At 43.2% G+C, this 27,745-nt stretch overlaps 2 protein-coding genes across 10 annotated transcripts in view; one reads left to right on the plus strand and one right to left on the minus strand.

The window, feature by feature from the left end:
* The window catches only part of samsn1a (SAM domain, SH3 domain and nuclear localisation signals 1a), a 279,152-nt gene that overhangs the window by 74,496 nt on the left and 176,911 nt on the right, over positions 1–27,745 (plus strand). The window lies entirely within an intron of this gene.
* The window catches only part of rap1gap2a (RAP1 GTPase activating protein 2a), a 79,088-nt gene continuing 51,358 nt past the window's right edge, over positions 16–27,745 (minus strand). For 3 of the 9 annotated variants that reach the window (XM_070970798.1, XM_070970794.1, XM_070970790.1), the window contains 22 exons: positions 21,125–21,209; positions 15,296–15,331; positions 12,813–12,845; positions 12,115–12,147; positions 11,740–11,961; positions 11,522–11,625; positions 10,642–10,720; positions 9,921–9,974; positions 9,016–9,099; positions 8,803–8,903; positions 8,157–8,286; positions 7,766–7,921; positions 7,446–7,517; positions 6,456–6,542; positions 6,174–6,314; positions 4,699–4,848; positions 4,293–4,405; positions 4,053–4,151; positions 3,824–3,944; positions 2,592–2,694; positions 2,402–2,478; positions 16–2,174 (listed from right to left, as the gene is read on the minus strand). In XM_070970798.1, coding sequence (XP_070826899.1) covers positions 2,166–2,174; positions 2,402–2,478; positions 2,592–2,694; positions 3,824–3,944; positions 4,053–4,151; positions 4,293–4,405; positions 4,699–4,848; positions 6,174–6,314; positions 6,456–6,542; positions 7,446–7,517; positions 7,766–7,921; positions 8,157–8,286; positions 8,803–8,903; positions 9,016–9,099; positions 9,921–9,974; positions 10,642–10,720; positions 11,522–11,625; positions 11,740–11,961; positions 12,115–12,147; positions 12,813–12,845; positions 15,296–15,331; positions 21,125–21,209 — 2,089 coding nt within the window. In that variant the 3' untranslated portion in view covers positions 16–2,165. Of the gene's footprint in view, positions 2,175–2,401; positions 2,479–2,591; positions 2,695–3,823; positions 3,945–4,052; positions 4,152–4,292; positions 4,406–4,698; positions 4,849–6,173; positions 6,315–6,455; positions 6,543–7,445; positions 7,518–7,765; positions 7,922–8,156; positions 8,287–8,802; positions 8,904–9,015; positions 9,100–9,920; positions 9,975–10,641; positions 10,721–11,521; positions 11,626–11,739; positions 11,962–12,114; positions 12,148–12,812; positions 12,846–15,295; positions 15,332–18,445; positions 18,497–21,124; positions 21,210–27,745 lie in introns of those variants that run through there. The other 6 variants (XM_070970795.1, XM_070970791.1, XM_070970796.1 and 3 more) reach the window with 4 other exon arrangements.

The raw sequence follows: 27,745 nt of genomic DNA on the forward strand, positions 1-27,745 counted from the left end.
GAGAAAACACCTAAATGACACAAAATACAACATTTTATTTTCGAATAAATTCTCAATGGCACGTTACATAACCAAATATACATATACATGTTTAGACATCTTTTAAATTAATATATTTCCTTTAATCATTTGACCTTATTAATAAGCGTACTCTGCAGTTACATTTTTACATGACATCAATGCAAAAGAAGTTATCGTTTTAATAAATTAAGCGTCTGAACAGAGAAAAGGCTGCAGGGCATTTAGGCGATACCTGCTACAAACTAAATGACATCTGAACTTCCCACTGCTGAGTGATTTACGTCCCTGATTCCCTTGCTCGAGGTAATCACTGGTCTACGCTAACTGAGCACACACCTGCTTCTCATGCAGTTATATCAGAAAGCTACTTCTCAAGGCGCTCTGCAGCTTCCCGTCAAGTTCAAAAGTCACCGACGTTACAAAGCAAGTTTTTGTAATCTAGGTGAACTGACCCTTTAGACCCTCTGAGATTTGAGTTTCATCCCATAGAGCTTCACACACAACTTAAGCCGTCCTCTCGGCGACAGGAATGGTTCTCTCCACAGTGAGAGCACATAGACATTCCTCCAAAGACCCACCAGCTCGGTTGTTTGGTCACATATTGCAGGAAACATATCTGTATGTCTTCAAGCGTTCTCTTGATTAGCATGCTCTCACTTTGCTCTGCTAAGTCTAGTTTGTGCACCTCAAGGCTAACGCTATGGTATAGTTGAGGAAACCTACTGTCCTGTTGTGCTTGTAAGCAACTGGCTCTGCGATTCACTTCTAAGAGACTCTGTAATAACAACTAACAAAGCGTGAAATCAAAAATACAAAAAGGAAAGAAAAAAAGGCTCCAAGCTCACATTCAGAGTGTTGGTTGTTTTTTTTGTTTGTTTTTTTTTGCCAAAGGTGGTTCAAAGGTTGATTTAACCTGAAGGGTCTTTTTCAAGTCATCTTCATCAGCTCACACGCTGAGATATTTCAAACCCTGGAGACTCAAAGGTTCCACTGATCATAAACGTGAATACAACGAGCTAGCAAGCTTCAATGGGAGGTATCAGGAGAGGTGAAATGTTTTCAGTAAGTGCAACGTCTATTTTCAGCAAATGTGGGCGTTGATCAGTACAGTGGTGGGTAGCTGGAACCAGATGATTCTTGTCCTCTCACACAGTGAGAGAGACAGACAGACAGACAGACAGACAGACGGAGAGACGGACAGAGCGAGAGCATCAGTGGTAAACAGGGCTTTTGCTAGATTGTAAGGCGCAGCTTTGGCAAAAATAAGCTTATGGCGAAATGTGTCGGCAGTGTCTCCTACTGTGCCCTATGTGAGCTAATTTCCACTAACCAAACACTTGAGTTGAGGGATTTGCAGTTCCCCTTAGAGACACAGATATGCTGTCACGGGTGTCTACTGAATTTCAGCAATGTCGTGTTTATAGTGCAGCAGACACAACGCAGCAGCTAGCAAGATTACTAAAGCATCTCCCAAATCTAAGATGTTCCCTAGAAAAGCATTCTTATATGTAGCCTGGATCCAAACGGTGGAGAACTGGTGCGGTCAAGTCAATGTTGCTACTGTAAGTATACATCATGTGTCTGTGCATGTGTGCGTACTTTCTTTTTTAGGCCAAACAGGAACTGTTCCCAGACGTACCATTCGAGGGCAAAGGCAAAAGGGAACAACCGGATGTCCTCAACTCTTTCCACTGAGCGCTCGATAAAGAGTAACAGCTGTCTCACGTTACCGTTCTGCTAGATCGCCAAGTTTCTCCATCAAACAAGACGCCCGAGAAAAAGCTGAGGCAGCGTCCAGCTCGGCCGACACTCACAGTATTACAGCCATGCTAGGGCTTCCATGTCATGTGAACAATTAACAACGGAGACGCTGCGACGTGTAACATTGGCAAAGTATGGACTGGTTACAAAGAAAGCCAACATGTCAGCTGCTTCTCCTCACTATACGCTCACAGTATTGTCAGTTATTTTATAGTGTGTGGGAACTGTGTGTGCAGTCGGTCATCTCGTCAGGTCATCCTTGGCTTCAGGGAAGATGTTCTACAGTAATTTTATGGTTGTTTTCGTCATTGTGGTTTCTCGTACACCTCCGTCAGCCCGCGCTGTCCCTTTGTTGTGCAAGTCTGTTATTTCCATTCCACAAACTACTCAGACTGAAAGAAGAAAAAAAGCCAGTTAGAGGAGTGTTTGCTGACAGCATGAATCTCTCAGTGTGACTCTATTATCCAACACCAGCTCCACCGTTTCAATGACTGTACAGTGAGATAATGAGTTGAAAGATGGACAGTGAGTGGAGCAAAAACATACAGGGACTAATTCTGTTCAGCAACAAAACACGTCGATTAAAATATGCCAACCAGGCAGACATTACAAGACTTACAGCTGTGGATGAGTGGCTCATTTTGTCAAAGCGGAACTTCAAGTTTGACCTTGGTGACGTCTTACTTCTCCCCTCTGCTGAATATGGATGAAGGAAATGGAGAGGAAAGGAAGGAAATACTCATTAGAGAACAACAATCTGTCAGCTCCGGGAACCGTCTGCTTGTCTCCGCTTAAAGCTGCAGGTTTACCTGTCGGACTGCGGCACATGATGACAGGGGTGCCTGATCCCTGGCTGTCAACGCTGAGGGCAGGACTAAAGGCAGAGGAGGATGCTATTGAGGGATGGCTGGCCTGGGAGACGGGGTGAGAAGAAAAGCAATTTGATGTGGAGGAAGAGGAAAGACACTGAAGAGGCTCAGTAAATTCAAGGAGGTGATATTTTGCTGACCTTCCTGTCAGACCCTGAATGTTCAGCAGGAAGTACAGCTGGAAAATATGCGGAAAGAACGCCTTGCAGAGAAAACCTTTCATAACTTTGTTTGCTTTTTAAATCATCTGCATAATAAAGATTAATGGGAATTGATTATAAGTAGATTTAAAGCAATACAGTAGTTACACACATATTCACTTTCTTATCCAGAACTTTCATGCGTGTGAAGTCTGTCACCATAGTAAGTAAGTAAGCCACCATAAAACCACCACTTGTTGCTGTTACACTTGTGTTTATGTCTGGATTGAACCGAAAAGATGTGACATATTATTCAGTCAGCTTTAAAACTGATGGCAGGTGGATTTTGTTACCTTTTGGACGGAGCCAGGCTGGCTGTTTCCCTGTGTTTCCAGCCTTTGTGCTAAGCTAAGCTGCTGATGGTAGATTAATACTCACCATACAAATATGAGAGTGGTGTCTATCTTCTCCTCTAATTCTCAACTAGAACGCGAACAAGCATGTTTCTGAAATGTTAACTGTTCCTTTAAACTAATTTAATGAGGAGGTCGATAATCACTGGTGTACTTTACCACTCCATCATGTGTCAAAGCCCATTAACTATTTTCTCTGGCCTTCAATAATCAGCATGAGCATTTTAACAGCACACTGTGCATCTGTGCATGCTGATTCGAATCCACTTAAATGGTGAGAGTGGGACTGATTTGACAGCATTTCTTCCATGAAGTAAAGCAACACTGACAGGCAGTGTCATCTGACGAACAGCAAGCGAGAGGAGCTGTAATCATTATAATCAATGTGCTGACAGTCAACACTCTCTATTAAACCGTTCTTGGTAATTACAGACTATTTCATCCATGACAGCTGTGACACGACCAACAACCTCACACTCTGTTGAAAAAGTGTTTCCAGTTCTGCTCTCTCCAATTTAAACCCAAACACTGAAGCTCAGCACAGTGTAAACACCAGATTACGTGAGACGGAGCTTTGCGATTTGATTTTCCTCTCATTAACTGTGACAGTTGTACTCACTGTCTCCAGTTCCTCCAGAGCTTCTGTTTCTCCCGTGGTGCTGCTGAAGCTGCTGGTGCTGGATGAAGAACGGGAGATGTTCGGCCTGCCGCTGCTGCACTCTTTTAGCTTGATGAACGGCCTGTGGAGGGAAAGATGCGGAGGAGCTGAAAATCTAATCATTTAGTTTGCCTTTAACCATTTCCCTCTACAGGAATTAGAGTGTTGAGACGACAGGGACTGGTCTTACCTCTCTTTGTTGGGGCAGATCTCAGGTGAGCTGGGGTTGGACGATGTCTCTGACCTCACTTCCTGAGACAGCGGGCAGATCTCTGCAGGCTTTTGGTCGCTGCAGACAAAAGAACACATTAATGCCAATGTGCCGACTACTACCTGCATGAAAACACAGACTATGTTGGTGTGTGTGGTGTAACACAATCATGACGCTGGCCGAGATACACATTTAAAACAGCGAGAGCTAAACTCCAACCTGCGCGTGTGTTTGTCTGTTGGGGTGTCTGTGCTGGAGTGGAGACGAGGGAAGAGGCCTGAGCGCCGCTTCACTGGGCTCTTCAGAGGAGACTTGGCTGACAACACTGGAGGCTGAAGATCACAGGTTATATCTTTTTTAAAAAACAAAACAAATAATATGTGACCAATTCTTAATAACTGTCTCTTTAAAGTGACATAATTCACTGCTCGACGTCCTTCTGAACTTTCCGCATTAATATTGCTGCGCTTAAAGGTAAAAGCACTTTCTAGGCTGACATACAGCAGATGACAAAGATTCAGTGTGATACAGCTTCATGTTGGAAAAGAACAAGTGACAGATAAGTTCTACTTTCATTGAGTGACTAACTCTTCCTCCTCTGACTCCATCATTCCCTTTTACTTACAGTGAAGGTGCTCTTCGTGTATTCGCTGGTGCTCTGCGGTAGTCCTCCTCCGCTCATGCTGGCCGGGACCCCGCCTCCTACCCCAGGGCTCCTGTGACGGTGGGATCCCACCATGGTCTCCATGGAGTGGCTCCTGACACGCATGGCTCTCTAGAGGAGGGAGAGGAAACAAGAGGATGAGGGGACGAGGACAGAGGAGCTCAGGGGAAAGACACAAGACGGTTAAAGGAGACGCTGTTAAGCAAGTAATTGTGGAAAGACAGAGAGGGGAGTGGGTGAGGAGAGTGAAATAATTAAAATGGGGTACACAACAAAAGTGAAGTTTTATCAATTTACATGTAGAATTAATTTTTAATGTCTGAATTAATGTTTAATTTCATATATGGTATTGTACAATACAACCACTAGAGGGCATAGTTCTCCAAGAAAGAGGACAGGTGAGCTGCAGTGGATGAAGGAACATGTGCTGTACTAATTCTTATTCATTTCATTCATTGGTAACATTTTTTTCAATAAATTGGAGCCAGTAAATTGAAATAAAAAAAAACACAGTTATGTAAAATTTTAATGTTCTGTCTTTTTAATTCTGCTGTGTTCTGCAGATACAGCATGGAGCACGTTTGTTCTTTGATAGGATGAACACAAACAACATCATACAAAAGAATGTTTCATCATTTTTTTGGTGATCGTCTGTTGAATTTACAGTAATGAAGACACGTAATACACAGCGGCTGCCAGGATGGCAATGAGAACAGCGCCCCCTGGGACTGACTGCAGAAAGTGAAAAGTAGCTGTCCAAAATGCCTGTGAAGAGCAAGAGAGCCAGATTGTCACATTAGTCACACATTCACCTCACTCATTTCTCTCTCTCTCTCTCTCTCTCTCTCTCTCTCTCTCTCTCTCTCTCTCTCACACACATACACACACACACACACAAGCACACACAGTCTAACCCTAACCTTAACCCAAGTCTTCATCCTAAAAGGAAGGTGCACAATGAGACTGAAGATTTATGTACAAAACACATATTTTAATGGTCTTAATAAAACCACTTAGCCTTTAGAGCATGAAGATACAGTGAGTGATGACAAAGAAAGGACCATGTTTCACAAATACATACACAGCAGTGTTTTTTACACACACACACACACACACACACACACACACACACACACACACACACACACACACACACACACACACACACACACACACACACAACACACACAAATGCGCATGCCTACACACCTATATACCCAGTGTAAGGTCAAAATCTTGGAGCATAGAGAAAAACATCAGCATCACCGCCCATGATTTAGCACCTTAAGTCATTTTGCAGATCTGTGACATTTAGTTGACCTACAGCAAGAAAACCTCACACTCCTGTGCTGTAATGATGGCGATTAAATAAATGTCACAGAGCTGAGAGAAGATTACATGGTGTCACCTATACTTTTGTTCAGGTTCATGTTCACCTTGAAGGACTCCAGCAAACCCCCGTGTCCCCCGTTCTCCAGCTTGTCCTCCTCTCCGGCCTGGCCCAGACCCAGCGCAGCCTGGCTCTGTCTGTGCAGCTCGTCATGGAGGTTGTCCAGAAGCGCAGCTCGCGTCCTCCCCTGAAATCAGTTCACACACACGAAACGCATGTAGGCGAGCATCGGGCTGGTGATTATGGTGATGATGATAATGGACGAGGCTGAGGGGTGATTGAGGGCATGCCGGGGTGTTTTGAGTGTGGCTGCGCAAACGTGTGTCACCTCTAGTTTGGCAAATTTGTCGGATTTGTAGCAGGCGTTTTCAGCATTGATTAGCTTGGTCAGCAGGAAGTCTCGAAACTCAGGACCCTGGAGAGAGAGACAGACAGAGAGAGAGAGAGAGGGGGTAGAGTTAGGTGATGAAACAGAATGGTGGGGGGGCAATGCTGAGGAAAGGGATCGGTTAACTTTATCAGCACCATACAGACTACAGCATAGCAGCACAGTGTATGATTGTATCAACATCAGAGCTTTTTACAGTGCAGATTCTCCTTTGTCACAGTGATCTGAAATAAAGCAAAGTCATTCTGCTGATGTGCACGTGCACGAGGAAGAGGAGGGTTATACAGTTTTTAATGTGCACCCACATGTTAAACTGTTTTTCTTATTTTAACTACAAACATTTGAAATACTAGAACTGCGCAGATCTTTTATTTAAGTAAAGTTGTACTAGTACTAGTTGTGCTGTGAAATAGTCCCTGTGACTTATATGTGACATGATGGGAATGTTAATAGCGATGCATCAGTCTGTAATCAGTATTTTATGGTTATCAATGCTCGATGTGGAGCTGGTTTTAACGACTTTATATTCACTTACACATTACAGTCCACTGGTTTCCAAAGAGTCACAACATAAATCTGCAATGTGTAATTTAAATTGAAATGATCATGATCATCATCAGGTTTGTTATTCTAGCCAAATGTTTTGCATGCTGAAGTCTGTTTTTTTGATAATCCAAGGAGTCATCTTTGGCCAAATGCACCTTTCCCTCCCTCTTGTCCTTGGATTGATTCAGAGCTTTGCCATTGTCAGAAAAATTGATTCACTGAAGACTTTTTTTTTTTGTAATCTTGCCAGAAGGCTAGAAGTAAAATCTCAAGTCACTGGCGTTAACCTTCAGGATGCAAGCCGTTATTGAATTTGTCAAGTCAAGGTGATTGGATTCATGACTCAAGCCTGCAGTATTTTCTCCTGTGCTGTCTTTCTCTCACCTTCCTAAAGACAGCTGGGTTTGGGAGAGGGGGTCCAAAAGGAGGCACATCCTCCCTTGCTGTAACAGACACCTGTTGACATACAACATATAAAAGTCATACTTTATTAGTGTGTATTTCAGGCGAGCTCCAGTTTCAACCTGGGAAGATGGAACAAAATATGAGAACTGATCGCCACCAGTGAGTGATTTATCATGAGCTTTGTTGTGCTTTTTATTGTTTCCAGCTGAGAAGGACCACTCGCAATCTCTAACACTCTTTACAGCTTGTGTGGTCTACTCATTTACAGCTACATCACAGAGCATGGGGCTGGTTTGTACCTTGTATGTTGTGTGCTCTGTACAGGGGTTCTCAACCTGCACCAGCACGTAAGCATGAAGGAAGTTGGAGGCGATCATGTCTGGAACAAACGGCGTGGCCTCCTCTTGGAAGACTGCAGCCACAATGTCATTTCCTATGTGCCTTTTCCTCTGGAGCTAAAGACGCAGAGAGGGGAAGATTCATTAGCCGGTCCACAGATTTCATCTTGATGTTATGGAGCTCAGAGGACACTTAAAAACAAATATGAGACATAAACCATTGAATTAACAAGCTACGTAATAGCACGTTAGTAATGAGAACAGCATAGCACACTGTAGTATAATAACCAGTTCTTTAAGCCAAAGGATCCTTCGGTGTGACAATAATAAAGCCAGTTTTAAAGTCGCGTACCTGCTGGACGTCTCCCTCAGTGAAAGGGAGCTTGGTTGACACATGGAACATAATCTCTCTCTGTCTGAAGACAGTGTAGACAGATTCAGACCCTGTCTGTCCGTGGGACACGTCCAGCCCACCGCGGAACCTGCCACATTATCCAAACACATGTGTCATGCTCTCTGTGTGGCCTCCAGCCTTCAGTAAGAAGATAAGACTTAATTTCATGTATCTTAAATGTCAGTTGCGTCACATTTTGTGCTAAATTAGCCCCCATGCCACCCAAAAGAGTTGTGCCGTTTGCTGTGATGTGTAAGCTGCAGTTCAAAGCCTCTTTCACAGTAAAAGTAATAAATGTAACACAATAGAAAAAGCCCACAAGATAGCAGCAAACAAAGGTCTGAGCACTTGTCCATGTGGCACTTTGTTTTCTTAAATCTGTTTCACTGAGCAGTTTAACCCAATTGCACACTGAGGCCGAGGTCACACTAATTAGTTCTCCTTTATTGCAATGCACCTTCATGGCGTATTTCTCCTGGTCCCTTTTCTCTGGTCTCAATTTCTTTTCTACGCTTCTGAATCCGGCCTTCATGTTTTCATTTTTATTGCACTTCACTCTGCCTCTTTTCTCTTCACTTCAATCCCGCTCCGCTCCTGCTCTTACCCTTTAAAGTCCTGGAGTTCAATGTTGTCACCTAGGATACTGAGAAACTCCTTGAAAGCTGGCGTCTCCTCGTTGTTTCCAAACAGCTCTTCCTCTGATGTCTGAGAGGGACAGTAGAGGACAGAAAACATGGCGCACGATGCAAGAAACTGAACAAGATCAGATGGTGGACGTGAGATAAACTGCTGTACACTCATCAATGTAAACACTCACCTGTCCAAACTTCTGGTAGATGACGCCAAATTTGAAAGTGTTGTTCACCTCGTGTTCATCATAAGCGACTATCAGCTGGGATCCCTGCACATACACAAAAATAACTACTTCTTACTTACTCCCCATGGTGCATCTCACTCAACTTGTCACACACTCTCTCCTTTCCAATTCTCCAACATGTCTCCAAGCAGGTTTATTGGATCCTCCTTACGTAAGGCTGACATGCAACAAACTGTCACGGCCCTCAGTGAGGGCACTGATCTTGCTGCTGCCTCTTGCAGACTGAGACACAGATTTTTTTTCCCTTTCCTGAGGCACAGGCTGAAAGCATACTCCATCAAACAGCTCCACGCGGCTCACAGGAGAAGAAAAAGATCCATCATATCCTTTTTAGCAAGTCGTTGCCCTCTCTTAATATCATCAATCATTTCTGAATAATGTACTTCCTGAACAGGGCAGATGTTAGAGAGGCGGGGGGCTTATGAGGGTAAAATGTGATAAGTTTTGTGCTGTTGGTGGGTAAAAGGGGGACTGAAGTGAGAAGTTAATGAAGGCGTTTTGCAGGGACAGGTGGGCAATGCTGGAGAACATAATTAAAGGAAACACTGCATCAGGTAATGTTTAAATATGCCCCAGGCCTTGAGTAAAGGACATGGTGTTAATATGGATGTGCAGAATGTGAAAAGTTTCTGATGAAGGTGACTGTAAAGATGTGGCAGACACTCCTGAATGTAGGATGAGCACTTTCAACCCGACCGTGCCCCTTTGTCTCTCAGCAGAAGCACAGAGACGGGGAAACGGTAACTCATGTCAGCTCGGATGAATACATTTAGAACTGGCTGGATGTGCTGTGAACACATCGGTTATTAATGAGGTCACAATGTGGCAGTTTAGGAGAAACTCACCCGAGGGTACAGGACCGGGTTGAACTTCAGCCCCGTGGCATCGTCGCACAGAAGCTGAAAGAAAAAACAAGACTCACTCACTACATATACTAGAAAACAAAACAACTGTCAGACAAAAGGCACAAAAGTATTTTGTGGCACTGAGTTTATGTACAAAACCATGTTTACAGGTTTACTAAGGAATTAAATTATATTCTTTACCATCTAAAATCCTAATAACTGGCTCAAAGTATATCCTTCATTTATCTTTACATTTGTTTACTCTCCATCCATGACTGGATAATTCAATCAAGAGCAAAATGGGAAAGATTAAGCAAGCAGATCCATTTTTCATTTAATGTGTAAATGTTCTTCTGTAATCAAAAATATACTGGCAGTTGCTTAAATGAGTGGTTCCTAAATGGTGTGCCATACATTATTACTGCTACATACATCTTGTGAGTCTGTGTCAGGGCAGGAGGAGGAATAATTTTTCTTTTTATGTTCTGTTGTTAAAGTGTTGTTGTGAAGCGGCATAAAGCAGAGGATCAGTAAGCTGCTGAGAAGTTATCCTTCTCCATCCGGCTCCCTCTTTCAGTTCAGAGAAAACCAGCCTCCATATCAAATCCGGCCCTTACAGCTGTCGGTACGGTTTGATGTTGCTATGTGTACATGGAGAGTGTAGGAAATCCATGACAAATGTCTCTTTTTAAGCCTTGAGTGCTTGTAGACAGTATCTTACCTTGGCGATCTGGGGTACACTGGGCAGCTGGCTGATGCCTGCTAAAGAGATCCTGTCATGGACTGTTTTGATCCTCGACCTGCAAAAGAACAAGAAGAGAAGTTCTGCTGTCCAGACATTGGTTCCATCAAAGAGATTTCTTAACTTCTGATGCTGTGGGTAACTCTCAGTTTATATATATGATGAAATGAGGGAAAAGCTCAGATCATGGTGACTTTAGTCTCAGCAAGTCTCAGCAGAGAAAAAAGAAACTATCCATGGCTTGATTGACAGCAATGTAGCGATACTGGTGACATTACTGGCATTATCAGTGTCAGCTGTCAAAAGTAGATTAGCCATCACCTGGCAACAGTCCCCTCTGCAGCGCCCACAATGGCTAATGGAAAACATAGCATTACTTCATTGTTTTTCTCGCCTGTTAATGAAAATGTCACCAACTGTGATAATGGCAAGAAAGCTGTCCAACACAGCATCACAAATCTGCTCACAGTTAATCTTGAGAAAGAGCATAAAAAGCAACAAAAGAGAAAGAAGGAGGAAGGAGGAAGACCAACACCAATTTGTCCGTTGGTTCGTCGGTCCGCCACTTTGGTCGAGACTGAAATTTCTTCACAACTACAAGATGGATTGCCATGAAATTTTGACTTTCATGGTTGAATGACATCAGTTCTCCTCTACGATGGTGAACATGCTAAACATTGTACCTGCTCAATATCAGCATATTAGCCTTTAGCTCAAAGCACCACTGTCCATGGCTGTAAACTCTGAGTACAATTTACAGACAGACCTTGAATGCCAGGACTCCACAGGATGTTTAAGACATACATGACAGTGAGACATACGGCACACATCAAATGGTAAAGCATTTCTGTCATTGTACCTGAGCATGATGCGCAGGTACTCCTGTCCCTCAGCCTCCTCGTGCCTCAGAGACATGATGAGATTACCTATGCTGCTGCCAGTGCAGTAATAGTTCATGTGTTCCTGGATTGTAGAAACGATGGTGTGAGAAATAGAGGGATATTTTGGTCAAACCTAGTAACAGACTTCCCTGCTAAACACATGGTGACAGTGAGATGAACATGCACGCACACTAACCTTGCCGAGGAAGTGTTTACGGTAAGCGCGTGCTGTGCTGTTACACTCCAGGCGGTAGCTGTGCCCCCCGCCGGGGCTCATGCCCTCTCCTCCCTCCTCCTCTTCACAGAAACTGGACTCTGAGGAGGAGGGGGTCCCTGCTGGTGCTTCCACATCCTCGATCCAGTAACCCCCGAACTGTGGCAGGATCACTTGGGGGTACGGACCACCTTTCTCCAGAACCTTGGACAGAAGGGCAGCAGGGAGGAAGGGAGGCAGACAAAAGCTTATTAAGCATCTAACAATGAAGAATGCAAAGTATTAAAACTTTAAACGCATCATCTATTGACGGGAAGGGTGCAAACGTGTCATATGACCAAGTGAAAAATGACTCACATCTTCTATCCGTGGGTAGGGGATATAGTCATCCTGTAGAAAACACACACAGGTGATTAAAAGAGTCATTTTAACATAAGTGAACTTCACTGACTTTCACCACAATGATACCGTTGCAAGCAAAGCCACAGACAGATAACACAACTTCATGCCAGATGGACTCTCAGGCAATGATGCAACAGCCTGAAATGCACAGTCATCAGCAAACATCAATGAGGGCGTGTCACCTCTTGATGATGTCAGAGCTGTTTTGATTCAGTAGCCCCTGGGGTTAAGAGCTGTTGTGAGCCTGTAGGCATTTGGCAGTCTGCTAGCGTAGCAGAGCTCCAGTGTATGACCTCTAAATACTGCTGAGCCCTGTCCGCTCCGCTGAGAGCGCAGCGCTCCGGACAGCCAGTCATTTATATTCTGCAGCAGCAGGAGTCAGGATACTGTCAGCCCAGAGAGGATCAATCGACAGTTGGAGTTCATTCAACTTATAATCAATCAGATCAGGACGCTATTGGTTTTGCACTTTGAAAGCCCTGAGAGAATTTTCAAAAGTGTTCACACACAGAGACAGTGGGACAAGAGCAACCACGGGACAAATCAGAAGGCGTGATGAAGCTGTGATGAAGGAAAGCATGCAGAGAAATGAAGGACACAATAACACAAACTGGTGAGACGTGTACATGTGTGTGTCTGGTGTCTGGTCACACCTTCCATTTTTTGGTCTCTTCAGCTTTAGGGACCTTATTAATGTCCGTGCGCAGCATGAGGACGGAAAAGCACAAGGGTCAAAAAGAAAGTTCTGTTTATTTTAGTGCATTTAATAACTGTCCTGGAACACAGCATCCTCGTCTTCAGACCTCATTGTCTGTGTTGCCAGATGACAAGTGAGTGAGTCATACACGGAAATGCACTTTCCTGCACACACATATGCATGCACGCACGCACGCACACACGCACACACACACACACACACACACACACACACACACACACACACACACACACACACACACAATACGGACACTTAGTCATCCTCTCTCTCTGAATCCAGCTTCTAGATATACTAACTGTTCCTTTCCTCTTCGTTATAGCCTATTTTCGGGACGCAGCAGCATTGAGACGCAGGCCAGTGGCTTTTCAGTCTGCAGTGTTTGTATATATATGCAGATATGAAAACCCACTTTTGTAGAGATGGAGTAAATTGACCAATTATGGTAGAGGCCCAGTGGAACAGCTCATCTATATGACATGAAAGCATGTGTGGCGGTTCAGAGTGCTGAACACACACATCACTCCCATCACTTCTAATGCCACCAATCGTACTAAGAATCAGACGTTCATTCAGAAACACAGACAAGTGTTCACATACACTTCTCAGTCTCATCTGTAATGGTGTCTGAGTGCATATTTATGGAGCAGCTGTCACAATCAGGACGCTCTTGAAACACTTTAATTTTCAGACATGGACAGAGAGACAACGATGAAGAAAAGACAAGAAAAATGAGGAAGGAGAGGTGAAGTTAGGAGAGAAGAAGACAGGCGGGAAAAGAGGAGACTGGGATCGAAATGATGATTGTCTGTTGACAGCACCATCCAGATGACAAAACCAACGTTAGAGGTGGCAGTGCTCAAGAGAGCACGTTAATGCAAGCTGAGGTTCAGAAAAGATGGATGAGGTGCACAATGTGTGTGTGTATGTGTGTGTGCGCGCGTGTGTGTGTGTGTGTGTGTGTGTGTGTGTGTGTGTGTGTGTGTGTGTGTGTGTGTGTGTGTGTGTGTGTGTGTGTGTGTGTGTGAGACTCTCTGATCACCAGGCTGCACTGACTGACTGTCATCCACCAGTCACACTTCCCAAATAACTCCACTGATGTCTTCAGTCAGCCTGTCCCCCTGCATCTCCCTGAACAGCACCTTTCCACCTTTCTCCATCTGAGTTATTAAGGGGAAGTCATCATTCACATTAAAAGGAAAAGGCTGGCCTTATTTGAGATTTTTCTTATTGTCAGCAAACTGCTTTGGAAGACCAAAACTAAGAATATGTCAGTCCCTCTCAATATTTTCCAAATTCCCAACTCAACCATGAGCTAAAAGTTTTATTTCTAAAAATCACATTTTTTTCTTGAACACCTGCACCATAGTTTTTCGGACACATTACATACACAGGGGTAAATAGTGCATTTGTTGGGGACAATTTTCAGAAAAATCAATACACAGTAGTTGTGACAGCAGCAGGGAAAAGTATGTGTGGCTCACTGATGTGTTTTTAATAGCTTTTGGACAACAACGGAGCTCAGAGGAATGGACTATAATAGGTTTTGGCTACACAGGCAATACTTCTCCATGTGATCTTGTGATAAAAGAATACAGAACATAAGCAGAGTAATACTTTCAGGAGAATCATGTCTCAGAATTAGAGGCTTTGTATGAGGGAGGTGAGGGAGCCGTATTTAAAGTTGTTTAATGTGTTGCTTTAATGGGTTGTTGCAGAAATCTAACTTTCTCTGACTCATTCCTCTCAGTGACTGGTCAATTCACACCAACTAGTCTCACACCAAAAGTCTGATAAGCTGTGCAAAAGTAAGGGTCGTTATATTCTGAATTTAGGGACATTTTGAAGGTCGCGTCATGGACCATAAACCATCATTTCCCCCCAGAGAACCTGCCACTTCTACCTCGCTTCCTTTGGCCACTTGTTTTCTCTTTCTTTTTCTGAGCCTTGAATTTCTCCCTTAACCTTCTCTCCTCCTCCTCCTCTCTCTTTCACACCAGTCCTCAGATGACTCAAAGCCCTTCGGGGCCTGTGGATGGCCCAATGTGTTGGCATACAGAGACAGAGTTTAAAAAAAAATCAATGAGTTGGTTAAATTCCATACAGAAACGAACAAAATAGTTATGCCAGTCCAGATATTACAAGTGCTATTCTTCTCTGGCCATTATCAATGAGCATGTCTCTTTCTTGTATAACACAGTATGTTCATGTTCAGCTTCAAGGTTCAGCCAGTGCAAGAATCTCCTGATGGCACAAACACACTGCTACACTGAACTTCTGCTCAATGGTACAAACTTAGCCAAACAAAGGGATAGAGAGAAAACAGATAGACAGATGGTGAATATGGAAGATATGCAAGGACTATACTGTAGCAGAGAAAGAAACTGGATTCACAGGAAAGAATGGTTGAGAAGTTCATACCTGCATCCTCTCCAGCATGTCGAAGAACTCTGCAGACTGAAACAAACAGAAGAAGATGACATAAAACAGAGTGTAACTAAAGTTTCATTTTCAAGGCAGCAAAATCTACTGACATCAAACACACGTTTAGTCAGCTTGCTGGCTTTAATTCACACCATATATGAGTGTTTCGGCAATGAAAGCAGATCTGAATGCAAAGGTCTTACAGTGATATCGGTGTTGACAGCAGCAGATCTTGCTGGCCGCCTCGCTGCGTACAACTTTCCACCAGGGTATAAACTTAGCTGTGTCAAGAGGGCGGGACAGGGGAGAGACTTGCCCAACAGCCTCTTACATCCACATGTACACACGCCGATAAGCAACCACTTCCTCACAAAGCAACATGGCTCACACAAACCCACACACCCTTGAGTGCATTCACACGTCCTTGCCCCTGGGGCTTCTACCTTGTCACATAAACAAGTTGTGAGGGTGATAATGGTCTCAATGCTGTATGTGTTTGTGCTCATATTTTGGCACATACATAAAGTGTAAATGTGTGCAGGGCGGTTCGGGCGATACACACACGTGTGCGCTCAGTCACACACAGGAGATGTCAGTTCATGGGAGCGAATTAAACTTCCCGTTAAAAAAAAAGGCTGGTTTAAAGGAGGGAATTCACAGATGCATACGACAGCGGTGCTGAACTTCCTCTTTAACTGGCTACTACACAGTACACTCCAGTTGAATCACAATCACACTTATTCATGCTTCAAACTGGATGCCACACACTCCATAGTGCCATAAAATATAAAGCAAGCAGGAACTTGAATATAAATACCTTTCTACTGAACTCTACCTCCTAAACCAGGAAAGTCTAGAAAGGTGATAAACTGGTGTTTTACAGCTATTTGAACAACTGTACTGTATGTACACGTGGGAGTAAATGTGCTAAAAATACGACATGAAACTGTACTGCATTACAGCACTGTAATAAAAACAAATGATATTCCCAGCACTGGTTACCTGCACTGAGGTTAAAATCCATAAAGGTATCATTACAACTCCCACTGTGGACAGACGCACGAAGACCTTATCAGCGTGTTAATATTAACCAGTTAAAGGTGTTCTAAGCTGATACAGTGCGGTGGCTCGACCTGCAGAGTCAAAACCAGACAGCCAGACCAACAATCAGCACAGCTGTCTACGTAGCAACTTTGGCAGCCGACATGCACGTGTTACCACAAGGCGTGTGTGTGTATGGTGTAATGGTTACTGGGGTCATATGAGGGTGTTAGAGGAGAGGAAGGAAGATGTATTCCTGAAAAGCAGCTTTAGCAGCCTTAGCTTTTTTCTTTCTTCTTTTTCATGTCCACACACTGGTGACCATGACAGTTAAGAGACACACTGATGCAGCTTGTCCCTGCAGTACTCGAGTGGGATCCTGTGGTGCTGACAGTGTGTTCAATCATCATCTATATCCTCCACACGGACCAGACAAGAGCAAGGACACCTATCTGTCTCTCTGCTTTGCTGTCAATCTAAAACAGGTTGTCTGTATTTGTCTCTTCTCTGCCCTTGTCTCACTTGTTTCTGTCCAAAGCTCTATTATCTTTTCCCTTCTTCTTTCTGTCCTGTTTCTGTCTAATCTTTTTTCTCTCTTTCTCCTACTTTCTCTTTCCTTCTGCACTTTGCCTTTCTCTCTCTAACCCAGCAACTATATATGACATCTCTTATCTCCCATGACAACCCTCTGGGATGACCACGGACCACAGTTAGATTAGACCTGACTGACTGCATGACTGACAGACTTGGCTGCTACAATTCACACATATTGATGTAAAGTCATGAAGATCATCATTGACAGCAATGATAATGAGACACAGTCTGTGATATTACAGATTATAGAATCATGACAGAATTTAACTTCATCAAAAACACTAATTGAAAGCTTGAGGAACAGATTGAACAGAAGCAATTACTGAGTAATCTTTCATTGTTGTTGCTTCATTTATTTTCTCCTCTGTTTTGTCCTACTGAGTCAAGTGCCGTTCACTTTTGTTTGCTAGATGAGAACTTTGGCACAAAAAACACACAAAAAACGCCGGTAACTCAGCTGGAGTTAGCACTGCCTGTGTGTGTGTGTGTGTGTGTGTGTGTGTGTGTGTAGCATCCTCAAAAACCTGCAACACTGGCTAATATTTGCACTGACACACAGCTGTATTAGTCGATACTGCTCTGGCTTGGTGCCTGCGTTATGAAATATTGTTGTGAAACACAGTACATGTGGGTGTAAATGTGCTACAAATACGACATGAAACTGTAGGGATGCAGTGTCTACAAAACATAAATTCAATCATAACACTGACTCTTTCTACAGTTGGAAAATTTTTCTGAACAAAAAAATGTAAAATTTAATTCAATCCTGCAAATTCTCGCGGTTGAGTCTGACACTGAAACTGACAAAAAGCCTTTCTGATCTTTATACTCTCTTGGTGCAGAATATTTACAAAGTGCTTCATTAACCACAAGAATAATATTAGCTCTGAAAGAGGAGCGTTGATTAGTTCAGCAGCAGTATTTGCTTTAAACTTCACTCGACAGCAGCCCTGATGTATTTACATGGTAATCAGCATGTTGCTGAACATTGGCATGATGAAAGAAAGAAATGAAACAAAAGAAATGTGTTCAATTCTGAGTGGCTTGAAAGTTAAAGTAAATTCATTGTAGATGATTAATTTATATGATGGTAAACTTACCAACTCGCTTGTAATTGTGTTTATTGTTGATGTATGATCAGGAGTCTGCACAGGGTGTTTTATTTTGAAAACTTAGCAGCTTCTCTACTCTGTTCCTGTGTCGGACTTCCTGTCTTGCTTGATCTGCTCTGTACAGACTGACACGCCATTCTTCAAAAGTAGATTTGGTGTGTGTTCCTCATGGCGCAGAGCAGGGAGCCGCTTCCAAATGGAGAAGGAACACAGCCTGTGGAGTTGTACGCATTGTCTACACTGAGCGGCAGTGATTGGCTCCACTGGATGTGTCACGGATGGAATGTGCCCGGTGGAATTTAGGGGTTAGCTGCACACTTTGATCCGACAACAACATTACATACTAAATTCCTTCTAGTAGCAGAATATGTGGTTGTTTTCTTAGGAAATGCAGACTTACCAGAACAACGGCAGCTGAACATCTGAGCCCTGTGTCTTCCTCCTATTCTTATCTCCCGTCTGAACTTCCAGAGTGACTTCCCTCTCACATGCCTTTAACGTCTATTTTGCATTATAACGCCTAAAGCTTAAACTGGAAAGTCAAGTCAGGCAGCAGACTGAACCATTTGTCAAAACAGAACAGGTCATTCCAGCCTGTATGTGTCTACATGAAAAATGCACACACACACACACACACACACACACACACACACACACACACACACACACACACACACGGCCAGCCATGTGGGCCAAGAACTATCTAAGTTTTGTTTTGTTTTGCTGAATCAGTGGCAGTGTCTTTGAAGGTTGACTGTTAATATACACAGTGTGAGTCACTGCAAGGTGTAAAAATCACAGAATGAAAAACCCTGACAATGCATTGCACAAATACATGCAAACACGCACGCACTCACACACACACACACACACACACACACATATATATATATAGATATTTTGTTTTAAGGAACATTACACAGACTTATATTTGTTTCCTGGAGAATTACCATAACCACAACCACTACTTGCCTATTCCTAACCCTTACCCTAATCTTAACCTAATCCTAAACCTAACCTAACCTCAACCCAGTCTTCACTCTAAAATTTTGTAATTTACATTGCGGGGACCTGCCGTTTGTCCCTATAAGGAAGGCCAGTCCCCACAATGTGACTGTGTTAACAGATTTATGTTCCCACAACATGAGTAATACATGGCCCCCCCCACACACACACACAGACCCACACACACCTGTCCCTAATACTTCAAAAGGTCCTCACTTTATATTCTTCATCTTTCTATGAAGAAAGAAGATTTGTCAAACAGTTGCTGTGCACAGTAGCTCCACTATTGTGCTGCAGTATGTGTGCCATGGGCATCTAATCCCTCTGTCTATGCCAGTGTGGCCTCCCTGGAGACTCCTCTTTATGGTTATAGAGGACAAAGCCAATGTGTAACAACAACATATTTTCATATTTATGAGTATCACCCAGCACATAAGATGTACAAGAAGATTGAGTTCAGTTCCAAAACCACCATGTGAGACAGATGGCAATGATTCCATTTCATTTATTTTATTGTCGTTGCTTGAACCTGTATGTGGTTTCGCTTCACGTCTGAGGAGTATTACTCAAATGTTTCATCTTTAGGCCACTTTACATCATCATCTGTGGTTTGTTCTACTGTACATGTTTTTGCTCTGAGACATACTGCAGCCAAACGTGTATAGTCTCATGGATGGATCTGATGTGGACTGGGATAAAGGGAAATTCTAAGTTTCATAACTCCTTCACCACTGTGACATTGATGATGAATATCGGAGCATTAGATGACTCTAGCTTGCAGCAAAATATTGACGTGTTCTGGCTTGAATCTACTCCTTTCATAGATTATATCTTATGCATTATGGTCTTTATTTCTGGTCTTGGCCTGACCACATTGTCATTCAGTCAATCAGATCTTTCTGTCTTTCTCACAGCGAGCAAACTGTTATCTCCCTCTCTGTTGTCTTCAGTAGATTCCATAATGACGGCTTAGTTCAAGGTGACTTGCTGCAGAAGGTGGCTCCCTCTTGCAGGAGCCGCCATCTATTTCCTGTGTATCAGCCTGCTAATCCGCCTCCCTGCAAAAATCTATCATCTCTTTTATCAGACTGGAGAAAAAAAAAAGAAAAATCTTAAGCTGTAGTGCAAGAGGAATGCCATGTGCATAATGAATGCCTGAAAACATCACACCTGACAGAAATAGTAAAATGTTTTCTCTGTGCGTGCAGCACAGTGATATGACACTACATGAATCAGTGTGACAACACCTGAGAAAGACTCAAATGATATTCTTTTTCATTTTGGTTTTGCTCTGCTCTGTTCAATCTGCAGAGCCACAGCTTTGGCCAGCGTTTCCTTTGATGACACAGTTGGACAGAACTTGACCACTTGTGGTCAGGACACCATTAGAGTAAAGCTTCCAACCCTTTTCCCTGTTGTTAGTAATGAACCACTCCACACCACAGGATAATTCAATTGCAATTCCTTTTTCAAAGCACGACCTTTAATTAGTGATAGGAACGCACCCCGAACACTCCCAAGTCCTACCACAACTGCAAACAACAGTATTCTAATGAGGGGGGCTCCATTTACAAAACGATGCCATCGTGGTTACTCTCTCAGAAAGCAACTTTTTAGAATAAATGAGAGAGAATCCTCCTTGAACAGAGACTCCCCTAGCTTGAATTTTAATTGCCTTGATGACCTTGAGAGTATTTGCTAGACAAAATAGCACAAAACAAGGTATACACAAATTGAATAGTTCTCAGCTTATTAAATAGCAAGCTAGAATATAAAGCCAGTAGAGGGCAGATGGTGCTATGGATTATAAAAACCTGTTTACATCTGACTTTTATTTTGAATGTACTTATGTAATATGTGTCAAGCAGTTAACTTTAAGTTGTTGTGACATTGCAGTTTGTCAGTGTCTCTGAATTGCTTTGCTTGCTCAGGAGATTTTTCAGAATCAATAGATTTTCTAATAAGCCAAAGGGTCTAAAGGGCAAAATATGCCAATGAAAAAGTCAGTAAATCGATATCTGTCTAAAAATGTGTGTATACACATGTATGTCCAACATATGCGTGTGTGTCCAACCTTCATGCTGGGCGGTGCAGTGCGGGGCGGTGAGGGGGGACATTCTCCCAGAGGGACATTGGAAATGTTCAGCAGCTCCTGTTTCCTGGAGAGAGGAGGACAAAATGAGGAATAAACAACGTTGATTCACTGACGTTCATGACAACCAAAATGTTCCTCATTTGCGGACACAGTGCACTTTCACAGTAATTTGATTGGGCTGATGCGCTGTCCTTCCATTATTTAAGTGTACCACTATTTCCCCCTCTGAAACAGTCAGGCTATTACCTTAAATACACTTTGTCCTAATCCTCAAAGACAATCCTGGTTGCTGGTTTTCTTATGTTACAGTGACCGTCTCCTGATCCTCCATTAGTCGAACCACTCCATCACAACTTCACTCACTGGCTTGCTGCGCACTTGTCATTAGCTTAACCACATTGGATATCTAATTTTCGTTCATATTTCTCATATTTCTATTTAGTCACGTCTGCCTAACAAGGAGTAACTTAAATACAAGAAAAATGAGCAAATAAAGAAACCTAAAAAAAAAGGACAATAACAATATTATTTTAAAAATTCCCCTAAAGATAATACATCATCAAGCCTAGTTTAGCTTGCTAACATAAACTCAACAGCTGAAAAAACAGCGGACCAGAGCTAGCGAGCTGCTGAATGAAAATGCAATGAAAAAGGAACTGAAATGTAAAATAAAAAGCTAAAAAAAGACTGACCAAATCTGATCCTGGGCAAATTTAGCCATTTAATTCTGGCTTTTACTCAAAATATCGGCAGTGTTGTGGCAACAAGATCACATCCTACTTTAGTATCACACATCAGCAGCTTAGTGAGAATCTGTGTGTTTTTGTGTCAACGATGGTCTAATTTATATCCTTAGCCCTACGATGTAATTCAAAACCCAGAGCCGTTAACTTACTAAAAAGTACAATTTTGTTTGAATTTTTAATGCAGGTTTAATTGAAGCCAGGGTGCCTGTTGGTCACATGCAGTGAAGTATCAGATGGCTCTGTGCTGTTCTAATATGCCAGGGGGCTGTCAAGGAGAAATTAAGACAAGTATTTTGGGTCTACAAGCCTCTTCTCCTCTTTTGTGCTTTTTCTGTGCTGCGTCGTCAGAGGCATTAGTGCACAGTTATGATCCAAGATGTTAAAGGTTGAGCTGTCACGGGGCGACAGCAGGAATCTGCCTTCTTTCCCAATAAAAAATCCAAGGTTTTTTCACTGGAACAGCTTCAGATACGGTATTGGACACCTCTCATGCTGAATATATGATCAAGATCAGCAAAAGTTCACAAAGGAGTAAAGAGATAAAAGAGCACAGATGTACTGAACCCTCTCTAAGCCTGCTTTGGAGCAGCAGAATGCATTTGAAACCACATTTTTGTGTGTCCTCTACGTGACCTACTCCACTGAGGCTTATTGGATATTGGATTGATACTCATTACATATATATACCTTACATTATGATACTGATAAATAGAGCCTTTATCAGATTTTATATCAGCCCATTAGTTGCTAGCACAATAGACACAACACACTGAGTGCACATGTCCGCTCTGTTGTGTTTCTGCCAGTGCGGAAAGCTGCAAGTGATCAAGACAAGAGTTTTAATTGAGAGATTATGTGAAATTAATATGCCCCCTCTTTCCTTTCATTAGCTGCAACCATAATAGCCTGTTCTCCATTCTCTCGTGCACTGGTGTCAAGTGGGCTGTGAGCAGCAAAAACACTCAATCGCACACAGTATAAAAATGTAAAACAGTGAATTTGAGGCAATCTCTGCTTGTGGTTGAAGGGGGGAGACATAAGAGGCAGCAAAGCCCTGTTTCCAGCACTTTCCTCCTTGAGTTTAATCAGCAACACTCTTTGACGTTGACTGTAATAGACTCTCAGTTTCTACCTGAGGCTCAAAAACACCCAAACAAATGGGGGAAGTCATGGCCAAAGCACATCTGAGTCTCGGTCAGTCACTGCAGGCCAAACCCAAATTCCTGATCAACTCTTTTCAGTCCACTGTCCAGAGGAAAAACCTGAACTGATCAGCTCTTTCCAAAGGCACAGCTTTCACACAATGCACCACTGTGTCCCCCTGTGCATGTAATGCTGCAGTATGTGAGTTCACAGAAACCAAGGGTGGTCAGTGTTTGAAAGAGCATCATAAGCCAAGACAGACTGGAAGACAAAAGAAAGGTTTTTACAAAACTGAGCAAAAGAAATAGTGTTTTTTGCTCGGTTTTGTACATTGTTCCTTCTCTCTTCTCTAAAGGAAGTAGGACAGTGTGCGTTTCCCCACCAGTGACCTGCGAAAAGGAAAAGCTTGTCCAGAGCACTGTCCCCGGGGCAGATCCCTGCTCTTTGTCTCTACAGCTGCCCAGTAAGGGTCGACAGACGACACCTATCTGACTGTCTCACTCACACCTGCACACAGAGAGACACTGTCTGCAGAAGGGAACAGTGTGTGCGTCCGTGAGAGAAAGAGGGAATGACAAGGAGCTGCTGTTCTTGCAGCCTGGACTGTCTCTGTGGCGATGAAACAACAGCTACGTCACTGCTACCGACTCCCACCCCGGAAGGGAGGGAAGGAGGGAGGGGGAGCACATACTGGGACAGCAGGAGGGAGGAAGCAAAGAAACAGTTTTGGAAGAACAGGTCATGGAGAGAGTGAGTCAGAAGAGGGAACTGCGGAGAGAGGGTTTGATGAAATGTGCAGTCAATACACTTTAAAGAGATTCTTTGCATAAAAGCATCATCAAATGGCATAATACGTACATTACAAGCCAGTATCCAAGGAACTATGTTCACATCAGACAATTCAGCACCTCATGGAGACCTTCTGACCAATATCAACATTCACTGCCAACGCAGGAAGTGGTCTGTCCTTCACTGAATGTGGCAAGCTGGAAAGTACGGGTGTGGAGGTGAAATGAAACCACAATGTCAAATTGTGTTCAAACCTTTGGCTCTGAGCTAGTCCAAACAAGGCATGGCAGAAACTTCCCAGCGAGCCAAAGGACTGGGGCTGCCACACAATTACATTATTTTAATACGCAGTAAATCCCGGCTGCACATATGGCAGCTGTGTTGGTTGGTGTGACTCTCTCGGGCCGGGCACCTGGCCAAGAACAATGAAGTCACCTCTGAAACATTCATTCATCCACAACAATTAGCACGCTCTTTAAAGGACTGTAGGATAAAATTCCTTGAGTGAATGACCGAAGCGTAACTTAACTCAAGCCTCTGTCACCTGGAGCTAAGATTAAGTGGTTGTAAACCTGCTGGGCAAAAATAGGGCAGATCGTGCTCCATATCCACATCCACACTAGTACAAGACGTTCTTGTACAGCAGCATGTCAATAATCCTCCTTGCATTTGGCTGGTGCTAATTATTGTTGATTCAACTGTAATTGCATCTGCATAGTGTCATCATGTTTGTCTAATGATGCTGGTAATGTGTGTGTGTTTCTATGTGTGAGAGAGAAAAAGACTGAGAGAGAGACAGACAGAGAGATGAAGTTAGAGATTGCAAGAAATCTGTTACTTCATGTATTGATTATACACTTGGGAAAAAATTAGGGCAGCGGGACATCAGAAACAGGCTAGGACTCACTCAGCGGAGAGTGTGTGAGAAAGAGATAAAAAAGGGAACAACACAGAGGAGATAGGTGAATGGAAAGGATAGAGGGTGTGGAGAGGATAAAAATAAAGAACGGAGGACAGAGACAGAAAGATCGAGGAGAGGGTGAGCTGCGGTTCTTGGATATGAAACCTCTCCCGAGGGGACTACTTACAGTACTCCTGTTTCCAGTCGGGCTTCATATTTGTTGTGAAACTTGATAAGGAGCCTGATCCTCATGCCAATTGGCCAATTACACAACTGATGGTTTCTCTAATGGAGTTAATACAACAGTAATTGGAGACAGAGAAGAGGAGAAAGACGAGGGTTGGAAAGAGATGGAGAGTGTGGAGGGCAGGGACCATAAGACAGCCTGCTGTGGAGGGTGGGACCCATCAATCCTGATGTATATTCAAGTAGACTGGGAATAAAGAATTACGCCACACAGCAAAATCCTCTGCAATATTATTAGACATGGCAGCTACAGCGCTGCGAAGCACTTTGAAGGGGTGATGTTACAGGAGGGGTGTAGGGAAAGTGATGCCTGTTGTTTAAAATAAAGTTAATTCAGTTAAAAGAGGATGAAAAAATCTTACAGTCGATACAAGCAGTATATAACGAAGGATGCTGTCGTACGACAACTTTCTTGCCAAAGCAGGGCACAACAGATATTTGTTGGCAAATATTAGCCTGCTAACACTGGCATGCACATGTACGCTACTTTCTGCTAGCAATCCCACAATGCAACATGGCACATTTTATAGATGTGAAAATGACTGCACGACTCCACAGCTGTGAGCGCTGACGCAAAATGATGATCAGTAAGTGTACAATCCAACTTTATTGATCCCTGTAAGCGTATGCAGCAGCTCGTTATGCAAGTGGGAGTGATTCAGACAAAGTCTTGGTCTTGTTTAGGGTTGTTTTTTTGGCAAAAACGTAACTAAAGACCATAGGTTCAACTTGAAGCAGCAGTTTAAATTATTATCACTTTGTCTTCTTGTCCTCCCTCAAGATCCCCCTCTAGTATCCACTATCTACCATCTATCTATGTCTGTCCTTGTTATAAAGTCCGCTCCACATATAGAGGTAAGAAATGGATGCGTGAGGCAGCCAGCTGTCCAACAGGAGAGCACAGGCATCCCAGATATGTGGAAATATGTGTAGAGGTCAAGAGAGCAATAATTATGAGGCAACTGCACCCCGAGACACCGGCTGTTTCCTGTGAGAACGCCAGGCCTCGCCCTCTCTCTCTCTCGCTGTGATATGAATAGATACAAAGATGACAGCAGATACGACTGTCCAGCCAGACAACCTGAAACACTCTCATTATCGATAAGAGGAACAGACAGACAAATAGTGCGGGGGGTGATGAGGAGGAATGTAGCCGCATGTCTAAGGAAGAGCTGGCAAGTAGAAAGACGAGGACATGAAAGAAAACATTTTCATTTACTGGAAGTAGGAGAAAGATTTTGTGTTTGTGTGTGTGTGTGGGGGGGGGGGGGGGGGCTCTGCTGCAGGTAAAAAAAAACACTTCAGACAATGTTTTAACAGCACACTGGCACACACACTTTTTCATTATCACCCTCACACCTTTTTTATGTAACAAAGTGAAGCCCATGTTAACGAGCACACATGCAAACACACAAGCTAAGAGACCTTAAGAGGCTTGTGTGTACTTTACTTGTATTTTCCTATGCGCGCGCACACACAAATACACACACACACACACACAGGGTCATAAAGAGCGTGTGTTGTTGTGACTGACCCATTTGCGCAGTCACAGTTTTAAATGAAGTGCCATTTAGTTTTAATTCAAAAGGTTTTCAGTTTCAGTTGATTAAATGTGTGGTCTGGCTTTGGTATTTTTCCAGCCGAAGTTTACTTCTGCTTCAGTTCTATTCTGCTTTTATTAGTTCATTAAAGACAATTTCACAACATATGATGATTTTTTTTCTTTCAATTTCAAGACAAGAAAGTCACTTGAACTTGTGGAATAAAAGTAGATTGTTGGATTGTCCAGGTTGCCCCCTCATCCCTCATCTCCTTTACTCCCAGAGTCTACTTCTCTCTTTCACCCGCCTTCTCGGTTCGCTTGGCTGTCCTCTTTACTTCTCTCTTAATTATTTCTGTCATTAATCCAAGTGTTGCACTAAACTGACACCAGTGAGGGGCTCACCAGTTCCACCAAAAGAAACTATTAGTGTGTGTGTGTGTGCGCTTGTGTGTGTGTGCGCTTGTGTGTGTGTGCGCTTGTGTGTGTGTGTGTGTGTGTGTGTGTGTGTGTGTGTGTGCACGCTTGTGTGTGTGCGTGTGCGTGTGTGTGTGTGTGTGTGTGTGTGTGTGTGTGCGTGTGTGTGTGTGAGTGTGTGTGCGCGCACGCGCGCGAGTGTCATTTTGTTCCTCCCAAGGAAACCAGGTTAATTATACTGCAGCAAGCGTGTTACCCTGGATGGTTCTGTGGTGGCTCGCTGTGACGTTTAACTGTGCTATGTTAAATAGCTACCAAGCACTGCAGCCATTGTATTCATTCAGAGCTCAAACAGGCTAAATGACCAGCTTCTCTGGACTGTATCTCTGACACTGGATCCCTCATCTAAATACCAAAGGCAAACACTACTAGTGAGTATTAGGTTAGGCACTGCAGCTTTTGTCTTACCGTTGAAATGTCAGTGTTGTTTTCTGTCACTTCACAAATGATACCAAGAGACCTCTGGTAGACATTTACATGTACTTACTTCCCAACAGCAGGGAGACACTGATAAAGGCCACAGGATGAGTCATGTTTGTTTCTTTCTTTGTCTACTTCTTTGTACTTCATGCAGTTGATCACATTTTATATGAACAGAGTCAATTTAGTGTTAGGTGACTGTAATGCATCAATAGGTGTGATCCAGTAAACACCTGCTAACAGCTCAGTCCGAATAATAAAATGTAGTGAAAACACATCATTACAAGGAATTACATTCTGTTTGGGTTCAAAAGATGAGAAGACATCACGTAAATGCT

The sequence above is a fragment of the Chaetodon trifascialis genome, chromosome 9 (assembly GCF_039877785.1).
Source record: "Chaetodon trifascialis isolate fChaTrf1 chromosome 9, fChaTrf1.hap1, whole genome shotgun sequence".
In the NCBI taxonomy this organism is placed as follows: domain Eukaryota; kingdom Metazoa; phylum Chordata; class Actinopteri; order Chaetodontiformes; family Chaetodontidae; genus Chaetodon; species Chaetodon trifascialis.